Genomic DNA, 24606 nt, shown 5'->3' on the forward strand with positions numbered 1-24606 from the left:
GCTGAGGCAGAGCCAGGCTATTATTCAGATGAATTTTACCAAGAAGATAAGAAACGTATTCTCTTTCAAAGCACCAGAACCACCAGATATCACATAGTCCCAGAACTTTAATTCCAGGGCCATTCTAGTTTTCTTTTGTGTATGGCTCCGTGGACAAGATTTAGCCACAAAAGAATCAAGCACTTCATTAAAATCCCCAGCAATTACAATAGGGATATGGGGTTCTCCATGTAATTTAGTAAAGCCTATGTTTACTTTCAGGATTCAAAATCTGCCCTGATTATCTAAAATTGACTCAGAGACTGTTACTGCCAGTACTTTATAGAAGAGTATGGCTACCCCTCTAGATGTGAATGACAAGCAGGAAGACACTACTTCTTTTACCCAGTCATGTTCTACCATAACAGCCCTATCTGTGGTCAAGTGTGTCTCCAGCAAAAGCACTACGTCTGCCTTTGCTCTCTCTAATAATGAGTACCCTTGTTTTCTTTTAATTGGCGTGTTGAGTCTCTTTACATGCCAGGAAATAAAATTGAAATTCAGGACCAACATTTTTCTCATCTGTGACCTTCCAAATGAGGATGATGGAATATTTGTGTCATTTGCTCTATTGCATCGCACCTGCTCCCCTCTCAGACTCCCGTGAGACAGATTTTGGATTACCTTGCTAGATGCTCGCCACTTGTCAGATTGCTACCAAATAGTGTAGGTGCAGGAGACTTGGGGGAAGGCATCAACATTAGATGCAGCCACCTAGCGAGGCTTGCTGTAAATCAGTCATGTAATTTTTCTGCGTATGAAGATCAGGAGAGAGGAAAGGGGAAGAAAGATGGATGGAGCAAGATAATGGGAAGGGTGACACAAGGGAACCAAATAGAATATAACAAAAAGGAAAAAAACAAAATAATTTACAGGAACGTATGAACATTTGTGTACTTGGCAATGCACGTTGAAAGAACATCTCTAACTATACATAGCTAAACCCTTTTCATACTCTGCGGGGACAGAGTAGCCTGTCACTACTCTCTGGGGTCCAAAAATTGTTATAAATAACAACCCCACATGGGAAATATCCCCAACAAAGGGGGTGGGTGGGGAAGATTTGAAGTCCATAATGTAGCAAGTATCCCAAAGGTGGTTATAGCCATCTCTGAGATTGTGTAGGATGCATAGGCTCAGCAAGGTTTTGGATCAGGGACACTGTGTCTAATTACAAGCAGCAGGTCCTTGTAAATTCAGCTTTCCCTTGTGGTGGCAATTTTCTGCTGGCATTGCCATTCCCTATATTTCAAACCATTTTCAACCACTAAACTATTACCCCAAACCAGTGCCCCCAGACACATAGTTTGCCTGCTAAACACATTTGATGGTTACATTACAGTCTTGCAGCAATACAAGGAGATAATCTAGAATGATTGTGAGTAACTTCCCTTACTATAGTCTCTAGGTCCATGCTTCAGGTATCCACCAGCAATGGCACGGCACAGTCCAAATCAGAGGAGACCACCTTCTGTTCTCAGGGTTCTCAACAATGCGCAAATACCCCTGACTCACTCCAGCCAGGCTACCTTAAGAGAGGCTGACCTTCCCTGCATAGAGCTACCTGGTGCTTGCTAAGAAAGGGTTCAGAATGAATTTGCTGTAGCTCACGAATGTGGAGTTAGGGGGACATGTTGTATGTTTCTACTCTCTCAGCATCAGACAGCTCATTAAGCAATCAGAGACACAACAATTCACAGTTAGCAGGGGTGTTACATTACATATTCATACATAGCATTACATATTCATCAGTGAGAGAGTCCATGCATGTCCATGGAAAATTGTCATAATTCAAAACACCCTACAGAAAACACAACATATATATGGGTCCCACTTCACAACATCCAGCTATGAGCAAAGTTGGAGGGCTGTCAATATAATGGGAGTTAGGCCTGCAAGAATGCCTAGGCAAACAAAATACCAGCAATTGGTGTAACCAGGAACAAAAGACACCAAAAGTCATTTATAAGTTATTTATGAAGCTCTCTGGCTCCTGAGGTTTTCAGAATGAATGGGTCACATTTCCAGCTATTACATGAAACAATGCAGGAAACCTCATTTAACCCTTTAGGCCCTTTTGTTTTGCCAGTGCCCTAGCCCTGACAAAAACTGCCCTCTGCTCCACAACTTCTCTTGCAAAATTCCAAAAAATGCTGATTTTAGATGGGGGACTGTCCCAGCGAAACTTTCTTTTTCTGTTCCCATGCCTAGGACAGATTCTTTGGTTGTGAATCTCAGAAATTTGATTATCAGGGCTCTGGGGTTAGCCTCAGGGGCAGGCCAGAGACCTGTGGGCTCTTTCAATATACAGTAGAATATCAGAGTTATGAACACCTCAGGAATGGAGGTTGTTCATAACTCTGAAATGTTCATAACTCTGAACAAAATGTTATGGTGGTTCTTTCAAAAGTTTACAACTGAACATTGACTTAATACAGCTTTGAAACTTTACTATGCAGAAGAAAAATGCTGTTTTCCCTTTATTTTTTTTTAGTAGTTTATATTTAACACAATACTGTATTGTATTTTTTTGCTTGTCTCTGCTGCTTGATTACATACTTCCAGTATGAGGTGTGTGGTTGAATTATCTGTTTGTAACTCTGATGTTCCTAACTCTGAGGTACTATTGTGAAGTATAAAGTCTGCAGGCAGACTGAGAATTTCTGTTTAAAGTCTAGGGATAAATTCCAGAGGATTCTGTCGTTCTTCTCCCTAAGGAACTCCTATGATTCTAAGATTATTTCTGTATAATCTGCCTTCCAGATCAGTCAATTTAGCTTTAATTAATTTTATATCACTGAGGTATATCTCAATTTGGGCAGCCATGTCCTGCATTTGACTGTAGCTTTAATTGCCAAAGTGTCTGCAGCCACTTTTTGAGTCAGCACATTCTCACTGTCCTCAGTGGTGGACATCTTTACTGGGATGGGGGTCTCTCTTCTTTTGGGATTTGCAGATCAAGGAGGAGCTTGCCATTGATACTTGAGTTGATCTCGTGGGTACCAGCACAGGTTAAGGTGTACAGTTTTTGGCTTCTGGAGGTGTCCAGCCGTAGGTGGGGGTGGATGTTGGTAGATAGCCCCAGCACACTCAGGAGTTCACTCTGCCATGTTCCATGACCTCCTTGAAATCCAACATAGAGACTTTTAAAACTGACTGAACTTTTTGAATCCTTATCAACTTCAAGATGTCTATTTGCCCAGAACTAGATAAACCAATTTTAGTCAGTATGTACGTGTCACCTTCTAAAAAATCAAATGTGCATCCTGTGAAAATTGAGCAATAACAATAGATCAGGATTTCAGGAGTTAGAAGATAGGCGAATCCAGCAGTGGGAGAGAAAATGGAATTTGGAAATGTCTGACATTCAAAATTAGTTTGAAGCAGACCTATGTAAATAAAGAGGACCTGAATACAGTTTTCTGCTTTGTGTTTGCTCAAATCTTCAGAGAAATTAGCAATAACTATCCACAGATGAGGCAGAAAGACACATTTCTCCCAATACAGCGACACATGACTTGCATGAGGTTTGAGGGAGGCAAGCTTTCAACCATATTCTGAGGCCATATCTACACTGGAATTCAAAGTATGTTAGTCAGCACCATGTTTAAAAACAGTTCTTGCTAGAAAGGTTCTTCAGGTCCCGGTGAACAGACTGTCTAACCATGGTCTTGTAAATTATTTTATAACATGTTATATTTTATAGACTACATTCACTGAGTTTGCTACACCCGTGCAAGTTCAAACCATTCTTTTGCTTTCCAAGTTAGAATAATGCTTTTAGCTAATATAATATCACTTTCCATTTCAACAGTTATTTTCACAAGGATTTCCAAGCACTTTTCAAACATTAATTTATTAAGGGGACACATTAAAAATCACACTTGTGTCTGAATATATTTTAATACTTACTATTGTTACAAGTTTCAGAGTAACAGCCGTGTTAGTCTGTATTCGCAAAAAGAAAAGGAGTACTTGTGGCACCTTAGAGACTAATCAATTTATTAATTTAATAAATTAAATTAATTATTTATTAATTTAATAAATTGGTTAGTCTCTAAGGTGCCACAAGTACTCCTTTTCTTATTGTTACAAGTAACACCTGAGAGTACCATAACTGAGATTAAAGAAAGAAGGTTTTCCACTATCAGACCTCTGAAGAAACAGGGTCAGATCAAACAATTGAGGCACAGGCCCATGCTGGGGGAGTGAGTACAGAACCACACTGTCTTATGGGAAGCAAACAATCTAACCTAGATTTGTCTGTAACACAACAGGTCTCACAACTGCTGCCTTTAGGATTGTGCAGTTTGTACTTCTTTCTGCAGCTGACTCATCTTGCTGTTCAGAGCAAGTGGAAGGGGTAAATCCATGGATGGTCCTTCCTCCTCCCCACCCCTTTGAGGTTGCTTGCTGTTCAGGGGGCAGGAGCAGAGTTAGCAAATCTGGCCCCTTTGTGGGATGTCTGAAGGGCTACAAGGAGGGAAAAGGCTCCTTGCCATCTCAACCCTTTTGTGCACTAGCACAAGGACCAGCCACAGTCTGGGTCAATATCATAACTCGATTGTATCACTCCTGGAGTGAGATCTTATAAGTGGATTTTTATAAGTGTATTGTAAATCACTGAAAAAATACTGTTATAATGGAACTGCTGATACAGTCTTAAATATGCTAATGTTAGCAGATACTTCTGTAATGCAATTCACACAACCTAATTAATAAAATCAGAGTTCTGACAACAAAGTGAACACAGTAAACCCATCACAATAGAATATAATGGCTTAGAGTTAGTTTCCCCATTGATTTATTTGTTTTATTTATGGGTTTAAAACAGTTCTCCCTGCCTAGCAATCTGCACATCCTACATTCACTGTAAAGAATCACAATGTTACATAAAATACTGGTTCTCCAAGATAAAGACTTCATAACAAAATCCCTTCTGATAAGAAGTGTAATGGTTGGTTTAAAAACATCATTGAACAAATAAATTTCATGCCATTATAACCAAACAAATGTTTAATATTCCCATATGTAATAATCATAAGTCGAAATTCCTGGTCTAATCATTTTCATGCCCTAAATATTCAAACAATGTCACAAGTGAAAACTGAAAAACTGATCTGTAGCTTAATTGGATATCTTTCCTAATGTGATATGAATTCCACAGGCAAAATCTCCAACACTGAATTAAATGGTGGAGAGATTTAATGCAAACTCCTAGCTCAGAATTGCTGTGATAAGAGGAGTGAAACTGCCGAATATTTGTCTACCTGTGTTTGTACAGCATGTAGCACAAGGGGGTCCTGGTCTGTGACTGGGGCTCTTAGTCACTACAAAAAGAAAAGGAGTACTTGTGGCACCTTAGAGACTAACAAATTTATTTGAGCATAAGTTTTCGTGAGCTACAGCTCACTTCATCGGATGCATTTAGTCACTACAGTAATACAAATAATAATAATAATAAATAATACTTAGTTTAGACCCCAAAGTATATTCAAAGGGATCTGATCTCTTCCCTCCATGCACAGGGAAATAACACATGGAAATCTCATATGTGTGAAGAGAAGAGAGCCCAGAGAGTTGTTTTGCTTAAAATACACACAATTTATGGTAAAGGAAATTACATATTGTATATAATTTACTTTGTGTCATTCTGTGTTCTTTTTGCTGCTTAAGAGGTTTTGCTCACCAAAATTCTGGGAAACTCACTGCGGGATAGCACTCTGAACAATTTTTAAAGCACAAACACTTTGTAAAATTCGTAGCATTATCTTTCCAGATGTGGAATTTGCTTTTGAAATTATGCAAACCCACTTGCACATTTTACTGTTAGCTGGTGGAAAAGACAGCAAAGTGCCCTTTAAGACTTCAGTGTTCTATAGGAGAATAATATTAAGTTTGGAGAGTCTTAGTAGCCAGTGTCTTTTTTGTAGGATATGGTTTAACATTTTATAAAATGCCATCTATAGAGATTAGATATAGACGTTTGCAGATGGGTGATGAAATACAGCTTACGCAAACAAACCTCAAAGCCTGGAGCAGACTCAGAGGCGGAGTTTAGGTGATCAAGCAGTGATCAGTAAGGCAAACCACTTTATCCCACTTTGGGAAGAAGAAATGTGTAACCCCTTGGGACAGCAACCCTTTATTTGGCCGTTTAAGACCACAACGGCTTCTGCTGCTGTGTAAACAGGAGGTATCACTCCTGAGACAGGCCTCTCCAAGAGCATTACGGAGGTTCCCCCATTTCTCGGACGGGGAACGGGAGATGCAGAGTGATACGCTCAGTGTCTCAAAGCAAGTCAGGGGCCAAGCTGGGCATGGACCCCTGGGCGGTACTGTCGGTCAAATGTGCGTCCTGCTCTATTTATGTCTCTCAGGAGCTGCGCTTGCTAAGCGCCCGGGGGCTGCCCGCTAGGGGCTCCGGGCAGCGGCTCCAGGCTGGCGGCTGCAGGTCGCCGGAGCGGTCAGAGGGGGGAGCGAGCGAGCGGGACAGACTGTGCACGGAGCTCCGGTGCCAGAGCCTCCCCCGTTCAGGGAGACCAGGAGGGAGCCAGCCCGGCACTTTCCTTTCGGGAGCGGGGAGGAGCAGCCGCTGCGCAGGCGTCTCTCGCACCCTGTTGATTAGTCAGTGCTGGGATGGCGTTTCCTGGGCCAGTCGCAGCTGCGAGCCGAGCGGGGAGCAGCCCCGGGGGGCCGGAGGAGCAGCCGCAGCCGCTGGGCGGGTGTCACCTTGCGCTTCGCCAAGCCTAGCATGTCCCGGGGAAGCGGAGGTGGAGGCGGAGGCGGCGGCAGCAGCAGCTGCAGCCGCCGCTGAGCAAGGCGAGCTCCGTCCTGTTGGCTGCAGCACCCCGCCGGGCAGGAGCCGCCGCCGCCGCCGCCTGCCAGCCTGACTCCCCCTCCCCGCGCCCGGAGGCGGAAGGGAAGATGGACCCGGGCCCCTCGCTGGGCTCCAGTCTCAAGGATGTGAAGTGGAGCGCGGTGGCCGTCCCCTTGGACCAGCTGGTTAGCACCTACCGGCTGCCCCAGCTCGTGCGGCTGGACAGCGGTGAGTAAAGCGCCGGGCTGGCGGCGGGGGCAGGGCTGGGAACAGCAGCAGCCGCCCATTAACTATTAACTTCTGCAGACTCGGCGGGCGGGAATGGCTCCTCCGAGAGACGGCGCGGCGCGGCCCCCTCCACAGCCGGGGGAAGGGGGGCTGCCCGACCCGGGGCGCACGCGTGCCCGGGGACCCCCGGCTTGCCACGGGCAGAACCTAGTCGTAGCCCGCCGCCTTCTGGACCAGCGCGTCTCCGGCGGCTCCAGCCTCACGAGCCCGGGGTCCTCTCAGTGACTTGGGTCCCAGAACGATGCCTTGCGGCCTGCGCTCATCTCCGGGGCCCCACGCCTTTGCCCGCGATGGAGTTTGACAGGGGTGTGTGAAACCCCTCTCTTTCAGTTAGCCTTGGTTTACAAAAAGATCTTGAATGCTCTCTGGCAGGAACGGCGTGTCTCTTGTGGGTCTGTGTCTGCTTCATTTATTGGGCTGTAAGTAGTAATCCATCATTAACTGGAAAATGCAGAAGTGAGGGGATGTTTACAAGGTTAATGATTAGCTCCAGGAGTTTCTAGCTTGGAAAAATGTTACCCCCATAAAAATTCGGATTCTGGCCCTGAGGGTAGGGAGAACTGCAGAATGCTACAACAGATTAAAAATGCGTTTGGTTTGTACTCTGAAACCAGACATCTCTGCTTATTAGATGTTACGGTAAAGTTTTGGCTCTTCTTCTTTCTCTATTTTTCTTTCAGTATTCTACTGGTTTAAACAAACTGGATCATGCTCTTTTGTGTGTGAGAGTTTGGGGAAGCTCAGTGAGTCCAATCTAATGTCAGTTGGGTGTCTTTTGAGAGTCAGAAAATACATGATTAAAATGTAGGAGGACATTTGCAATACCTAGGCTCAGTCCTGTGATTATATTTTGTGGAACCTACATCAAGGCCAAAGTAAAAGGAATATTAAATACACCAAGTAGTCTCAGCCATAAATGTTCATCATGTTAATGACAGGTTTCAGAGGAACAGCCGTGTTAGTCTGTATTTGCAAAAAGAAAAGGAGGACTTGTGGCACCTTAGAGACTAACCAATTTATTTGAGCATGAGCTTATGAAGTGAGCTGTAGCTCATGAAAGCTTATGCTCAAATAAATTGGTTAGTCTCTAAGGTGCCACAAGTACTCCTTTTCTTTTTGCATCATGTTAATGTTGACTGAAAGGGCAACAGACCTGTAAAAAGAGAGGTAACATGAGAAATTTGTAAATCTCAAAGAAAAGGAACTTTTTATTACTATTTAATTGTATTTTAACCTACAGTCTCTAGGTCAGTGTAATATTTTCTATTAAAATCTGGAAATTAGAGGTTATGCCCCTGATAGAATGGCTATTAGAGCAAAATGCTACTACATGGGACAAGAATTTGGGAATGATATTGCTGTTCTTTGAAGGTTTGGAGTGCATTTTCAGAGACCAGTAACTGGTGGTCATAAAAGGTGTATTGTTATGCCAGTCACAGAGGGAGAGTTCAGGAGGTAGAACTTGAGTGAGAGGGATCGGTCTAGAGAAGGCAGAGAAGGCGGCTCAGGAGGTACAAAAACAATAGCTTTTTCTTGGTCCAATACAAATACAGCGTGGTTGGTTTTCCCTTGATTTATAGGAAGGCAGCTCATGTTTGGGTGCCTGCTGCAGCAGTTATGGTACTTTCAATGTGTCATCAGTGAAGTGACATTGAGGGATGTATGATCTGGTAAAATAATTTGATTACAAGTTTTTCATTTGACTGAAAAGTTGTCCTTTTATGGCTTTGAGACTGGACCAACATCCTTAAGTAATATCTCATCTTACTTTATCTGCTCATCCACGCTGAAATCATCCTGTTGCTTACCTGTCCTAATTAGATTCCTGAGGTGATGGGAGCCAGAGCTTTTTGTAACTCTGCCCCTTGGTTATCTAGTATCTTTCCTATATCACTTTGTAGAGCTTCTGTCCTGATGGTCAGAAGTAGGGTGAAGAAAAGATTTTCTGCCTTAACTGCTGATTAGTTTTATAGTGTTACATCACAGGGTACTGCAATATTTATGTGAAAGCCGCTATGTTAATGCGACTTGTATTGTAGTTACACCTTCTGTGGCTTGAAGCAGCTAAAATGGCCTCCGACAGTTGTGCTTAAGATTGTCAGGTTGCTGGAAGCAATTCCAGATGTAGTATGTCTCTTGATAATCTCATAATTCTCTCCCAAGCTTCTTCATCTTTGTTGACTTGCCATCATTGTTGGCTTGACCTTTTATGACTACCAAATTCACAGTCCATTTTGATCAATTTAACAGTCATAGGATTTAAAAAATCATGGATTTCAGGATTTCAGCTATTTAAATTTGAAATTTCACAGTGTTGTAATTGTAGGGGTCCTGACTGAAAAAGGAGTTGTGGGGAGGTTGCAAGGTTTTTTATGGGGGCTTGCGGTACTGCTACCCTTGCTTCTGCACTGCTGCTGGTGGCGACGCTGCCTTCAAAGTTGTGCAGCTAGAGAGTGGTGGCTGCTGGCCGGGAGCAGCAGTGCAGAAGTATGTTAGTAAAAAGAAAAGGAGTACTTGTGGCACCTTAGAGACTAACCAATTTATTTGAGCATGAGCTTTCGTGAGCTACAGCTCACTTCATCAGATGTATACCGTGGAAACTGCAGCAGACTTTATATACACACAGAGAATATTGTTATTGTTTCATATTCTCTGTGTGTATATAAAGTCTGCTGCAGTTTCCACGGTAAACATCTGATGAAGTGAGCTGTAGCTCACGAAAGCTCATGCTCAAATAAATTGGTTAGTCTCTAAGGTGCCACAAGTACTCCTTTTCTTTTTGCGAATACAGACTAACACGGCTGTTCCTCTGAAAAGTATGTTAGTGCCACCCTTACTTCTGTGCTGCTGCCTGCAGAGCTGGGCCCTCAGTCAGCAGCCGCCATTCTCCAGCCACCCCTCTCTGAAGACAGCAGCGCAGAACTAAGGGTGGCATGGTATGGTATTGCCAGCCCTGTCTGTGCTACTACAGCCAGCAGCCACTGCTCTTTGGCTGCCCAACTCAGAAGTAAGCATGGCAATACTGCGAACCCCCTAAAGTAACTTTCTGACCCCCTGCAACTCCCTTTTGGGTCAGGCCCCCCAATTTGAGAAATGCTGGTCTCCCCTATAAAATCTGTACAGTATAGAGTAAAAGCACACAAAAGACCAGATTTCACCGGCGGGAGACCAGATTTCACGGTCCGTGACGCGTTTTTCATGGCTGTGAATTTGGCAGGGCCCTGCTTATTGGAAGGGTACTAGAAGCTTATTGGGAGCAGGGAGAGCTCTTGGAAATAAAATTATTATTGGCCTCATGCCCCAGTACATCTCTCTCTCACCCCTTTCTTCCCCCCTGCCCCATCTCCCTTGATTTGTTGTTTGTGTCTTTTTAGAAGTAATGGGAGGAGTTCCTCATAGTTAATGAGAAGGCACAGATACTGTTCAACTTTGCACTTAGATCTTTCTGCATCTCTTTAGAGGTCTCATGCTTTAGCTTGCGGTGTCACAGAGATGACAGTCACAAAAGTCAATGTCTTATAAAGAATGCAGACAAGATTGACTCCTTCACTGGTAACAGAGAGTGTTTTCTACCTCAGAGGGGATTGCCTTAGAATGGGAGGGAGGAAGTGGTGAACCAGAGACCACAGCTTTGTCCCGTGAAGTGAGAAAGTAGAGTTTGTGTGATATTTATATGAGTGGCTGAAAGACTTGTTGTTCCAGGTCCTCTGTCTACACCCTGGATAACAAAGCCACTTATGGGAATCTGACAGAGGATATCTTTGAATTAAGAATAGGAGAAACCAAAGGCAAAACCGATCGCTAACCTGTTGCATCCTCTGAAGTTTAACACACTTTGTAACTTGGACAGGTAATTCTATCAGGTTGCATTGGGTTTTTAAAGTGAGCTTCGCTGAAAATACTCACAACTTGTAAACACGTTTGCCAACATTTACAAACCTTAGTGCCTGAAGTTAGTTAGCCTAAAACTGGCCTGATCTAAAAACGGTGCTGAGTATCCACAAATCCCATGGTAGTCTATGGGGAGCTGCAGGTGCACTGCCCCCTTTGAAATTCAAGCCACTTTTAGATAGGTGCCTGTCTTCAGGTGCCCTAGGTTTAAAATGTTGGCTGTTTGAATCTCCTCAAGAAAGTCTTAAACTGGCTGCTTTTCCCTTTGTGAATTTTTGTTAAAAGTAAACTCACTTGGGGGGGTGTGGGTAGGAGGTGGAGTAGGAAGAGGGATTGAGGAAGAGTTGGAGATTTTTTTCATACGTCAGTGTTTGTAAGACTTCATTTTTTGTTGTCTTTGAAAAGTTGCTTTCCTGAAGCTCTCTAGCGATGGGAGATTATTGTAATGTGTCTTCACATCTCTTTTGTGATTTAGGTCTTAGAAAAATCAAATTATTCAATTGTTTGAGTGCAAGAACTTCACTGCTCTCTTGTCAGGGATTGTCTACACTGTGCCACAGTGCGGAGAACCAAGGTGGTGCGAATTGCAGAGTGCACCAGAGTGTTGCGATCTAACTGCCCCCCAGGGACACTGCTAGCATGATCTAAAAGGATCCTGTTCAGACAGGACTGTGTCAATGTGAACTAAGTACATTTTTAGTTTGCACCAGCAGCATCCACGCAGGGCATTAAAAATACAACACTTAAGTGTGCTCTGCAGTTTATGCCACTGTAGTCTGCGCTGTGGTGCAGTATAGACCTAAGTTTAGTCTCATCATGTCTGATGACTTCAAATTCTGGATAAAGTGAAAATGAATGAATGAAGTCCCATTTCTTGTGCCAGAATCGCCTATAACTTAGAATGCAGATATGAACATCCTGGAAGAATGTCCCCTCCAAATAGTTCAGCTTGCTTTGTAAGCACAGTTATACCACACACAGGAAATGATAAAAAATACAGCTGATGCGAAACAGAAAAATTTATTGTCCAGAATCAAAATCCGAAATTTTTACATAAACTAAAACTACTTTTGGGTCAGGGAGAGTGGGTTTTTGGGGTTTCCTGGGGGAGAGGGGAGTGAGGGAAGAAGAAATTTGCCTAGTTATATATAAACTGCACATGGTAGTAATTAGACTGTGTCGTCTCATCTCAAACTGAAATTAAAAGATATATATTCATAACTTCTCATTGAAAACTGGGATAGTTCAAGCTGATAGGAATATTTAGTTGTTCAAATTTCTAAATAGCTTGCACTTGGTAATTCATCATAATGCTGCTAAAGTGGTGAGTCCTCTGAAATATAGAATGATTCTTAAAGATGGTAAATACTTTATTTCAGATACCATTGGTTTTGTGTCTTTATCAAGTGCCTATTGCCTTAGCAATTGCGGGTATAAAAAAAAAGCTCCATTGTCACCTTTAACAAGTTACAGCACTTAGACTGCTATTACCATGCATGTTTCCAGTATGTCTTAACAGGCTAAATATTAATTGCAAACACAGCTAACAAACACTAAACCCAATGAATAAGCATTACATCTTGTCTTGGGGCTCACTAAATTGGCTCGGTCAGACCAAGGAGAACAAAGACAGTAAGAACTGGATGAGAGAGTCCAGCCTCCACCCCCTGAATTACACTCTAGGAGATGGAATCCTGGCCTCACTGAAGTCAGTGGGAGTTTTGCCATTAACTTGCAAGGGGAAAGGATTGCACCCCAGGATCCAATAGCAAAAATACCTTTATATGACCTTTACTGGCACTGCAGGGTATTAGGCGAGAATAGGTCTCTGAGGTAACGGTGTCTCTGCCTGTTCAGGGGTTATAAATAGACAACAAAATACTTACTATTATAACTTTAGACCTTTCTGGTGAGTTATCGTCTTTAACTGCTAAATAAGTCAATACTCCATGGAGACCTTATCCTTATTTTCTCAAGGTTTTTGAAATTTCTGGTAGCACTGAGGTAGTCTAAGGATAATCTTGGAAGCCGGAAGAAAAATGCTATTAAGACTAAGAAGTGGAAATTATGCTTTGGTTAAAGAGTTAAACTCCATGGCTTTTTGGCAGCAAATGGTGAACTCCATTGCTGGCATTCAAATCCAGTTTTTGTTTTTAAATAGGAAAATTCAATGTCCTACTGTTGTCTTATTTATTAGGACCCCTGTCATCCTAGCACCATTGTTAATTTTTGACAGCTAGCTATTGTTTTTATCCCCAAGGAGGGACCTGGGACCACATTCCCTCTCAATTCCAGAGACTGGTCTCTCTAGCGATGAGATCACTATCACAGCAGTCTGCTTGTACTCATCCTGTGGATAAAAATATTTCCCGGTGCTGTCAGCTATTTAACAATCATCACTTCAGAAAAAAATATTCAAAACAAATGATACTAGTGTTTTTAAAATCAAACATCCTGGCACTAGTCTGGCTGGGTAGATAGCCCAGCTTGAGGCACCAGTGTTCAGAAGTCACTTTTGGCTGTTCACTGAGCCTAACTGAGAACACCACTCTGAATTTCTCTGGTGATAGTGTTGATGGATCACTATAAGTTATTAAGACTCAGAGGGAAATAATTTCTTTTGACTCGCAGCATAAATGCAATATTTGTGGTTGCTTTAAGGCAGACTGACTGAATTATGATGTGGGTTTCAAAGAGGGGAAAGCCTATGAAAAGGTCTTGTGGGGTTGGGTGAAATGTCTTATGAACCCTGATTAAACTCTCTTAAATAACTGCACTGGGAGATACTTTACTTGATGCCTGATCTGGCTAGGCTTGAGGTTGCCATATTGCTGCTTGGGAGGAACAAGCTTTATTTATTACATTGTAAATCCTGTCCTCAATGAGGTACCACACCAGAGGTAACCTATTTTTAAAAAGGTGTTTAGAACCATAATAAGTGGTTTAGAAATTAGAGATGGAAAAGACCTCTATCTACTCCATTCCCCTGTTACTGCAAGATTGTTCCCTACAACATGTGAAGTGTTTAGTCTAGTTCTGAATGATAAGATAGCGTTGTGTGGTTTCGAGACAAAGAACATCACACTAAATAGAACAGCTTGACTATGAACATAGTGAACAATTCACATTGCATCCTTTTACAAACTCAGGGATATTTTTGAAATTGAGCAATGGTTTTATACTAAGAATTTCACTCCTCTGAGGTTTGTGTGTGGTATCATTTATTGTGGATAGTCTACTTTCAAGAAACTGTTGCAAAGTTCTTCAGTGGATTGTAGTATTTGGAGGAGGTGGTAAGAACCACTTTGGAAAAACTAAAGGAGATCAAAAAGATGTGAGCCCCTCAGAATGTACACGATCTAAACACCCATGCTGTGTAAGGCAAGCTATTGTACAGTGTGTAGGTAGGTGATGGTTCAGTGGGTAGGTAAAGCCTCCAGTTAGGAGAAGGCAAAAAGACAGGATGTACTTTGGAAGTAGTGAAAGCTTACTTATGGCCTGACTTTTTTTCCATAAGCATTGAGCAGCTCTGAAAAATCAGACCATTAATGTTTGAATTGCACATACATCAATGCACACAATTAATATAATCTTCCACCTCTGCCCCACAGACATACTTTCCCTCGTGGTCTGCTGATTCCATCATGACAATTGAGTGAAAAAGCAGATGGCTGCCTGCTTGCTGTATTTTCTTTCCAACAGGCAGAAATGTGTTCCAGAACCACTTTAGTGAAAAAGCTTTTAAATTGTTTTAAGTGCTGCTACCTTGTGACATCTATGAAAATGATAGTGCCCTTCTGGAGTTGGAGTCCAAGTAACTTGGCAACACCAATCTCAAGTGTAGAACAATTTTCCAGATGAGGTGCACCTGAGTTCACTAATGTATCTCTCAATTTTAAAGCTAAAAACTGTCGTCGTTTGAGCCTATTGTTCAGTAGCAACTTCAGATACAATAGTGTGTACTGTGTGTTCTTGAATCAGTATGCTACTCCTATTATTGTGGGCTCTTGATAATGCTCTGCTATGGTAGTCAAGGATTCAAAACAGTTTGTCCTAAGCTGCTATTTTCATATGCTCATAAGTGCTCAGATATCACAGGGATGGTACCGAGATAAAGGCACAAAATAGACCACCTGGGCTGAAATTTTGCACTCTTGACCGGTACACAAAGGTTCCTTAGAGATTTTCTTTTAAAAAGGTAATATCTCTCCAGCAAATTCTTTAGTTCAAGAGTGGAGGAAAAAATACCCCCCTTTTTTTTTTTAAATGATGGCTCTGATTTTTGATTATTATTATTTAAAAAATTTTGACAGAGTCTTCTGGGAGATTTAGTGCATTGGCTTGGTTTAATATTTTAAAATATCACTTAGGGCTTTGGTTCTCACCTTTTTTCATTTGCGAACCCCTTTGGAAATTTCGAATGGAGGTGCGGACCCCTTTGGAAATCTGTTGCCTGTATATATAGTTGAATTCTGTTCAGTTAGTTTTCAGTCTTTTGTGGACCCCTTAGACCTGGGGTTCTCAAACTTCATTGCACCACGACCCCCTTCTGACAACAAAAATTAATACATGACCCAGAAGTGGTGACCAAAATCTGAACCCGCCCAAGTCCTATTACTCGGGGGAGGAGGAGCAGAGACAAAGCCCGAGCCCCGCCACCCCAGGTGGGGGCGGGTCAAAGGCAAAGAGATTCAGCCTCAGGCAGGTGGCCTGTAACCTGAGCCCCGCTGCCCACGGCTGAAGCCCTCAAGCTTTGGCTTCTGCCCTTCATGGTGGGGCTCTAGGGTTGCTAGGTGTCTGATTTTTCGACTGGAACACCCAGTCATAAAGGAACCCTGGTGGCTCCGGTCAGGACTGCTGACCGGTCCGTTAATGGTCCAGTCAGTGGCGCAGTGGGGCGAAGGCAGACTCCCTGCCTGCCATGGCTCCACGAGGCTCCTGGAAGCAGCGGCATGTCCCCCCTCCGGCTCCTAAGCTTTGGGTGCTGCCACTGCTCCAAGCATCAGCTCCACAGCTCCCATTGGCTGAAATGTGGCCAATGGGGGCTGTACCTGTGGATGGGGCAGCGTGCAGAGCTGCCTGGCCATGCCTCCACGTAGGAGCCGGCGGGGGACGGGGGGGACACACATTGCTGCTGCTGCTGCTTCCAGGAGCTGCCTGAGGTAATCGCTGCCCAGAGCCTGCATCTCAGACCACCACCTGTGCCCCAACCCCCTACCACAGCCATGATGCCCCTCCCATCCTCTGAACCCCTCAATCCCAGCCTTGGAGCCCTCTCCTGCACCCCAAACCCTTTATCCCCAGCTGGAGCCTGTACCCCCCCTGGTACCCCAACCCTCTGCCCCAGCCCTGATGCCTCTCCCACCCTCCAAACCCCTCAGCCCCAGTTCAGTTCCCCCTCCTACAGCCCAACCCCCTCATCCCCAGCCAGCACCCTCCCCCCCCCACACCTCAACCCGCTGCCTCAGCCCGGAGCCCCCTCCCACATGCCGAAACCCTCAACCCATAGCCACCTCCTGCACCCCAAATCCCTCATCCCTGGGCCCACACCCCCAGCTAGAGCCCTAATCCTGCACCCCAACCACTTGCCCCAGCCTGGAGCCCCCTACCGCACCCTAGACCTCTCATTTCTGGCCCCACCTTGGAACCTGCCTCTCTCACACCCCAGCCTCAGCCTCGAGTCCCCTTCCATACTCCGAGCCCCTTGGCTCCAGCCCAGAGCCCTCTCCTACACCACAGAGCTTGCACCCCCAGATGGAGCCCTCACTCCCTCCTCCACCCCGATTCCCTGAGCCAGCCCGGTGAAAATGAGCGAGTGAGCGAGAAAGGGGGGAGATGGAGTGAGAGGGGGTGGGGTCCCAGAGAAGGGGCAGGGCAAGGGTGTTCGGTTTTGTGCGAGTAGAAAGTTGGCAGCCCTATGGGGCTCAGGCTTCGGCTCCAATAAGTCTAAGCCAGCCCCAGTGACCCCGTTAAGACAGGGTCGCCACCCACTTTGGAGTTCTGACCCACAGTTGAGAACTACCGCTTTCGACGTAGTCCAGCGACCCCAGGGTCTGTGGACCACACGTTGAGAACCACTGACTTAAGGACACAAATTTAAGGTAAACTCAATCAGAAACTAAGACAGGATGCCCAAGTAAGTAGGATAGTTCTTAAGAAACTAAAACAAGTGTTGTGTAATGGTTCATGTATTGTTGTTTCTAATGGTTGTAATAAAGCATGACACAAGGGACTAGCATTAAAACTGACATGGGAAAGAAGTTAACGTTTTTAATACCTTTATGGGTCAAGGTGTTCCTGGCAATTTTAGTTAAATGAATTCAGCACTCTTTGTAGTGGTCCGGTGAACTTAAGGGAACATGCTGAAAAGAAATGCTACAGTATATGGAACAACATGGTATAGCAGTTAATTTCAGTCACAGGAGCTATGTTCCAGGAATTCCACCTGTAGTTTGACTGCAGCAAGAATATTGATATTTTGGTATAGTGAATAACTAGCTGTCAAGATCTGAGAATCTTTTGTAGGAAAATACTCATCATATTAACACACACAGTGCATATGACGCAAAAAACAAGCTTCATAAAACACTGTGCCAAATTACTTAAACCTCTTGAATTTTATATTTATGATGCGTTCTGTTGGTTTAACTATGCTATTTAAATTTTATTCTTTCTTGTACAGCCCGCATTTTCCATACTATATATAGCTCTGTAGCTAGTCATGGTACTTGATAAGCAAATATACAATAAAGACAGTGTTCCAGCTTTGTACTGTAATTTAGACTGAAAATACAGCACAATGATGAAAGACCATGGTGTGTGAGGAGGTAGGGAAGTATGTTCATGTTGAATGGATCAAATGTTCCCTAGACTGTTTTGGAAAACTAGCAAATCTACTGCAGGTTTTGTAGGGGAAAAAATCATCCACCCCCATTCATGGAGTGGTGTGAATAACTGGAAGTCACAGAGCTAATTACATTTAAATTGATTTACATCCTTGCGTCCTTGTTCTTGGAAGAACACTTTCAGAAGCCTTAAATTACTCTTGAGTATCTGTATAAAATTATTGAAAAATGAAAACTTCATTTGCTGAAAAGACCTAAATCTCTCTCTTCCCTCCCCGCCCTCCTCCTGAAGGTTATAGCCTCATTACACATTTTACATCTGATCATAAAACATTCACTTTTGAAATTGTGCCCATGTAATTGTGTTATGGTCACACTAGTCTGTTCTCAGTCTTCAAATTTGAAACTTGTTCATATTTGTTCTAGGAAAAAATGTTGAGCCTCTGTGGATGGTGATTAGGAAAGATGAGAAGCTTGAACATTGAAAATGTACCTCCCTCAGATCATAGTATAAAATATGACTAGCTATGTATGTGTATGGTACCACGCAGTGTTCCGAGACTGGGTGTGGCTCGCAGCAAGCCACAAAACTACAGCAAGTACCATTCCAGTGTAGGTGAAAGACAGTATATAGAAAAGGGAACACTTTAATTAAAAAAACAAAAACTGTAGCGCTGAATAGTAAAAGAGCTTTGTGAATTGTGAGTATTATTCTCCCTCCAGCCTTTTAGAGATAGGGAAGTTGGTCATGGAGATTTTGTTTCTCATTATTTTGTGCTTCTCGACAAAAGTGGAATCTTTTCTCCTTTCTAAATTGTTTAAAAAATTGTTATTGTAAAAAAGTTAAAATAACACTCTAAAGAAGATGATGATTTTTTGCCCTTAATATTATTCATTTGAAACTTGGTTTATAGGAAGGACGGTTTGGGTTTTAATAAATACTTCCAGTTTGCAGTTGGACTGGAAAAATAATTAAAAGGATATAACCAGATAAATTCTTATTCAGAATTAAAGCTATTACTCAAAGTTTTACCCTTCCTATGGGATTAATGCAGTAGTCTGAATACTTTAAAATATTTTTTGCTTATATTAAGTAGTGGTTTGAACAGAACTTATGAGTCTTTGAGACCCAGTTTGTATGGATTTACAGGCCTGAAGCTGGAGAAATTCTTCCATTGGAACAAACTGGGGTTTTCAATGGTGGTGTGACATAATGGGAAAGATCAGGCTTCGTGTTTATTCACTGGGACTGCTGTAGAACTCTGATCTTAAAGAAACAAAACTTCCCTGTTTCTGCTGGCTGCTGTGAGAGGAGTAGGGGGTAGGTAGTGCAATGGGTGCCAGCGTGAGTTATACTTGTGTTTGTCAACTGGATTGTATCCAGCTCTTGCAGGAGAGTTGAGGACTGAGGGGGTGAAAGCTTGATTCCTAAAATAGTTAATACACTGTGTGACCATAAGCAAGGGGGGATCAGGCCATTACAGAGATAAGTTACTCTGAGGTCTCCTATCGGTGCTGCAAGAAGTTTTGTTAGTGATTCTGTAGATGGCATTCTTCTCATTTTGTTCAATACTGAACTGCAGGGCGTTGGGAGCATTGTCATTCGAGGTCTTGTCTCTCAGACGTGATTTAAAAATTTGTTTCAACTTGACTAGTTGTGGCTACTAAAGATGCTGTTGAGTATGCTGTCTCCCTAAAAATATAGGGTTAACTGTGGTTTCCCAGCTAAATTTCTTGATTAGATTCTGTCTACCTATGACTCTTCTGCAGTTCTATCTGGATGCTGCATTTCCCACTACCAGTTGTGTAGTGCTGCTTTCTCATTTAGTCTAGCAGTGCTTGTATTTGAGGGGCTGGTAAAGTGGGGTAGTTCAGTATTTAGAGAAGGGGAGTGAAATCCCATTTGGATTCTATTCCCAGCTCTGCCATAGATTCAACTACAACATTGCATACACAGATTCATTCTGTCAGTTTGGGTAAATCACTTAGTACTTTAATTTTGACACACCAATAATGTTGCATGCTGGGAACAACATTGTACTATAAAGCGGGGGTGGGTAAACTACGGCCCGTGGGCCACGTCTAGCCCGTCAGGCCTTTTAATCCGGCCCTCAAGCTCCCGCTGGAGAGCGGGGTTAGGGGCTTGCCCTGCTCCGGTGCTCCTGCCTGGGAGCAGGGTCAGGGGCTTGCCGTGTGGCGCTTGGAAGCAGCTGTACGTCCCCCCTCCAGCTCCTATGCATAGGAGTAGGCAGGGGTCTCTTCGCACACTGCCCCTGCCCCAACTGTCACCATTAGCTGGGAACCGCGGCCAATGGTAGCTGCAGGGGTGGCGCCTGCAGATAGGGAAGCGCGCAGAGCTGCCTGGCTGGCACCGTGCCTCTGCGTCGGAGCCGTATGGGGGCATGCTGCTGCTTCTGGGAGCTGCGGGGGTGGCATCTGCAGACTGGGCAGTGCGCAGCAGACCTGCCTGGCTGCGCCTCCGCCTAGAAGCTAGAGGAGGGATGTGCTGCTGCTTCTGGGAGCCGCTTGAGGTAAACACCGCCCGGAGTCTGCACTCCTGAGCGCCGCCCCAGCGCTGATTCCCCTCTCCTCCCCCACCCCGCCCGCCGAACCCCTTGATCCCAGCTCAGAGCACCCTCCTACATCCCAAACGCCCCAGCCGGAGCCCACACATACACACACACCATCCTCCAGCCTGGAGCCCTCTCCCACACCCAGAAGTCATTTCTGGCTGCACCCCAACCTCCAATTTTGTGAGCATTCATGGCCCGCCATACAGTTTTTATAACCAGATGTGGCCCACAGGCCAAAAAGTTTGCCCACCCCTGCTCTAAAGGATCCTTGCAGACTTCTTTGCAGGATATGCTTCCTTGGGTAGGCTCTGTAGCTTTCCATTCCTGCAAGTTAGTTGCTGTAATTGCAAAAAGAAAAGGAGTATTTGTGGCACCTTAGAGACTAACAAATTAATTGACAGTTCCTTCCCTTAATCAACTGAAGCTGCAGGTTGGTGCCTTTCTAATATGCAAATACAGTACTTGATCTACAATGCCTTTATTGAAACTATCTTTTGGAGTGGTACAAGAGCTTTCAAATGTTGGGGCCCTTTTATGCTCTTTCCCTTTACTCTCCTTATTTAGCTAAGGCCAGTGTATACAACCTTCTGATGTTTTTAACCTTTCATCATTGGCTTCTGGAAGTTAGTAAAGGTTTCTCTCTACAATATTTCACAATTTTCATAGGGTGCTCTGTTAGCAAAAAAACAACTGTCAGTAATGGACCTTGACCTTGTTGCAAAACAATTGTTCTTTGTCAGTTGCATATCTCAACTTGGCTTGGTTGTTGGCTGGATTATGGCATCATGTTGTGTGTCTGTGTAACCTACTTGCAACATTAGTACTTATGATCCAACCAAATATTTGTAATGGGTTCCCAAGACACAACATTGAGTACTAACAATCTGGGTTTTCTTGTGATTAGAACACCATCCATTTAAAAACTACACTTAGCACTTGCTGTAACACTAAAGATTAGAGGGAAGCCAGAGAAGATTTGTTTTCACCCAGTTTTATTACTGTGTATTTGACATGACTTTCCTCATCATTTACCTTCCCTTTTTTTTTGTGGGTTTTTTTGTTTTTTTTTTGTTTTTTTTTTCCAAAAGAACAGAGAAGACACACCTTTCCTTTAAAAAACACAAAAGTGATTGTAAAACCTCAAAGTGATTGGGGAACTTGGGGATGGAGGAGCAGGTGTGGTACCTGAAACTACTCATAAGAAGTTTGTGTGTGTGTGTGTGTGTTTGACTAGATTGCAAGTTGATGGTGTTAGCTTTAAAGAAAGCACTGGGGCTGTGATCCAGCCACCACTCCTGATATTCTCCATTAATAAGAACCAAGTGTCTTTAAAGAAAATGCCTGAGTGTTAATATATTTGAAATACACGCAGTTAGAATGATAGCTTTAAATATATGTGGATTCTACTGAAAATCTATTGGAAAGACATTAAAGGTGTGAATAATACTGCAGAAAGCTTAGTTACAAACAAGTCTAAGATATACCCACAATTTACATCCCATACTCTCTGGATCTCTGTCTCAGAAGGTCTTGGTATCCTGAGGATGAGAAGGGGAACTATTTTAACTAATGTTACCATGAGATTCCTTCATCATCCACTTCTTTCTTCTGACACTGATGACCAAGTCGGACGATGATTCTGTCAGGCACTCCATCCTAGTTAGTTCATTTCAAATTAAAAATTAGAATAACCAATGCAGAGAGATTTTTTTTCCCATGTGTTGCATAATTAGATTAAAAAAGGACTTTCTCTTATTGCTCCTGGAATTTAAAACCTTCATTCCTTTGAAACTGTTCCACGGTAGACTTAAATGTACATTTCAGTTTTTCAGCACTTAAAATCCAAGTGTGATGCCTTACAAAAAAGCTTCTGTGTACAACTAAATTTCTTTATTTGCCCTGTTTTCCATTGTCTGAAATAAGAAAATGACAGAAACAGAGAGGGAAACGAAAATCATAGCCTGTCAAATTTGTTCAATTTGTTTCTTCTATGCTGAGAGAATTGTTCCCAAAAACTTTCCCACCTGCCCCCTTACACAACTGTCCTATTAGGTGCTCTAATGTCTCTTGGCAAAAATAAATTCTGATGTGGTCAAAGAACTGAAAACTACAGTGGTTTGAAATCGAATACATGAGTGACAAAAAAGCACTGCTGGTCTGAGCAGCCAGTAACAGTTTTAAAGGCTGCTATCTTGTGAGCTACCAGAACCAGAAATGACACACCATTGGAGAACTGTGAATCCTGGCTCTGGAGGTTCACAAGGTATTGAAACTTTAAAATAGTCTCATAAAACCTAGTAAAACTAATACCTGTACTTTCACTGCCCTCTTCCAGCAAAGTCTGAGAAGGTGCTGAGTCTCAGGCTGCTGCTGTGCATGCAGTGACTGCTTATGCACTCAAAAGGAGCTATGGCACAGAACAGCTGCTGTTGAAAGTGCACCAGGAACAACTTATTACAGCAGCAGTTTAGGACTTAAAGTAAGTGTGTGTGTGTGGTGTGTGAGAGAGCGAGCGAGAGAGCTATGATAGAGGCACAGATATTTAATTTTTGTGAAATTATTATAAATGTGTACATTAACAGTCAGTGACATAGCAAAAACACTGAAGGGGTGGGAAGGAATCTTAACTAATTAGGTGAACCCCGCCAGTAACATCCCATACTTATAATCACTCAGTGCTAGAAACGCTTGTTGTACCGTTACACGTACTTCCAAACACTTGTTCAGTACCAGTGACCAGAAGGCAAAGTCTCCAATTCTTGTAGTCCCAAGTGTATTGGAGTTTTTTCCACATTGCTATGGGTATTATTCTTCACAACACCAAATGTTTTAATTCCCTCCCCACATTCAAATACTTGTCAAAATGATATCATTCAATCAAATTCTTATTACAACTTACAGCTGGAATATTCATCACATTTTACTCTTAAACTCTTCCTTGTTCTCATTTTAAATCTCTGGAATATGTTTGTATGGAAGGAATATGATGTGCAGGCTGTCAGTGCTGTTGAGATTAGATCCATTGGGTACTGGATTAAGCAAAAAAACAAAAACAAAACCCCTATGGTTCTATAAAATTAAATACTGAATGAAACTTTAATGCCTTATTAAAGTGCTTCATTTACATAACTGATGTAGTTTTTGGCAGTGGGTCCCAAACTTTTTCTCCCCCCCCCCTTTTTTTTTTTCTAGGCTTTGCCTGGAGGGATTCTCTGATTTGAATCTGATTACCCTGTAAGGTATTTACTATCCTGATTTTACAGAGGTGATCTTTTACTTTTTCTTGAATTAAAATTCTTCTTTTAAGATCCTGATTGCTTTTTCATTGTTCTTAAGATCCAAGCGTTTGGGTCTGTGTTCACCTATGCAAATTGGTGAGGATTTTTATCAAGCCTTCCCCAGGAAAGGGGGTGTAGGGCTGGGGGGGAAGACGTCTCCAAGTGGGCTCTTTCCCTGTTCTTTTGTTTAACACTCTTGGTGGTGGCAGCATAGGGTTCCAGGACAAGGCAAAGTTTGTACCTTGAGGAAGTTTTTAACCTACGTTGGTAAGAATAAGCTTAGGGGGTCTTTCATGCAGGTCCCCACATGTGTACCCTAGAGTTCAGAGTGGGGAAGGAACCTGTCCGTGCTCCCCTCCAAGACTGCGGTCAGGAGCTAGATCTAGGGGTTCATGGCTGGGGGCTAGGCTGGGGATGGGGGCAGAGTGGGGCTGGGTGGTGCTCCCTCCCCGCCCCCACATGGGGGCTGGCCTGGGCCCTGCTTTGCCCCTTTGAATGTTCCTCCGTGCCCCCCACAGTATGGGGAACACTGGTCTATGGTGTAAATTGGTAGCAAACTGTAGTGCTGACTTTTTTTAGTTTAAGATTTTGATCTTATCAGAATTAAGCAGGAGAACAGCTTGCATGTTCTCACTGATATTAAGAAAAATCCTATCCTCTTAATTTTAATACTCAGACTTCACAAGAAACGTGCATTTCTTTCTCCCCCAAAATCTAAGCTTAGAAATGGAATTACTCAATCTTTTTTTTCATATTAGTAAAAAAGTAATCTGAAGGAATAAAGAGGCACCTGTTCTACAAGGGAGAAGTTGCTATGGTAATTCAGTATAACCATGCCATAGAAATAAAACATGATACATTGGTAACATTCT

At 43.1% G+C, this 24606-nt stretch overlaps 1 protein-coding gene across 4 annotated transcripts in view; it reads left to right on the plus strand.

Moving 5' to 3' along the window:
* Positions 1-6589: 6589 nt before the first annotated feature.
* Positions 6590-24606, plus strand: part of GAREM1 (GRB2 associated regulator of MAPK1 subtype 1) — a 127296-nt gene continuing 109279 nt past the window's right edge. Inside the window, exon 1 of one of the 4 annotated variants that reach the window (XM_048840545.2) lies at positions 6590-7087. In XM_048840545.2, coding sequence (XP_048696502.2) covers positions 6967-7087 — 121 coding nt within the window. In that variant the 5' untranslated portion in view covers positions 6590-6966. Of the gene's footprint in view, positions 7088-7186; positions 7567-24606 lie in introns of those variants that run through there. The other 3 variants (XM_048840546.2, XM_048840549.2, XM_048840548.2) reach the window with 3 other exon arrangements.

The sequence above is a fragment of the Caretta caretta genome, chromosome 2 (genome assembly GCF_965140235.1).
Source record: "Caretta caretta isolate rCarCar2 chromosome 2, rCarCar1.hap1, whole genome shotgun sequence".
Lineage (NCBI taxonomy): Eukaryota > Metazoa > Chordata > Testudines > Cheloniidae > Caretta > Caretta caretta.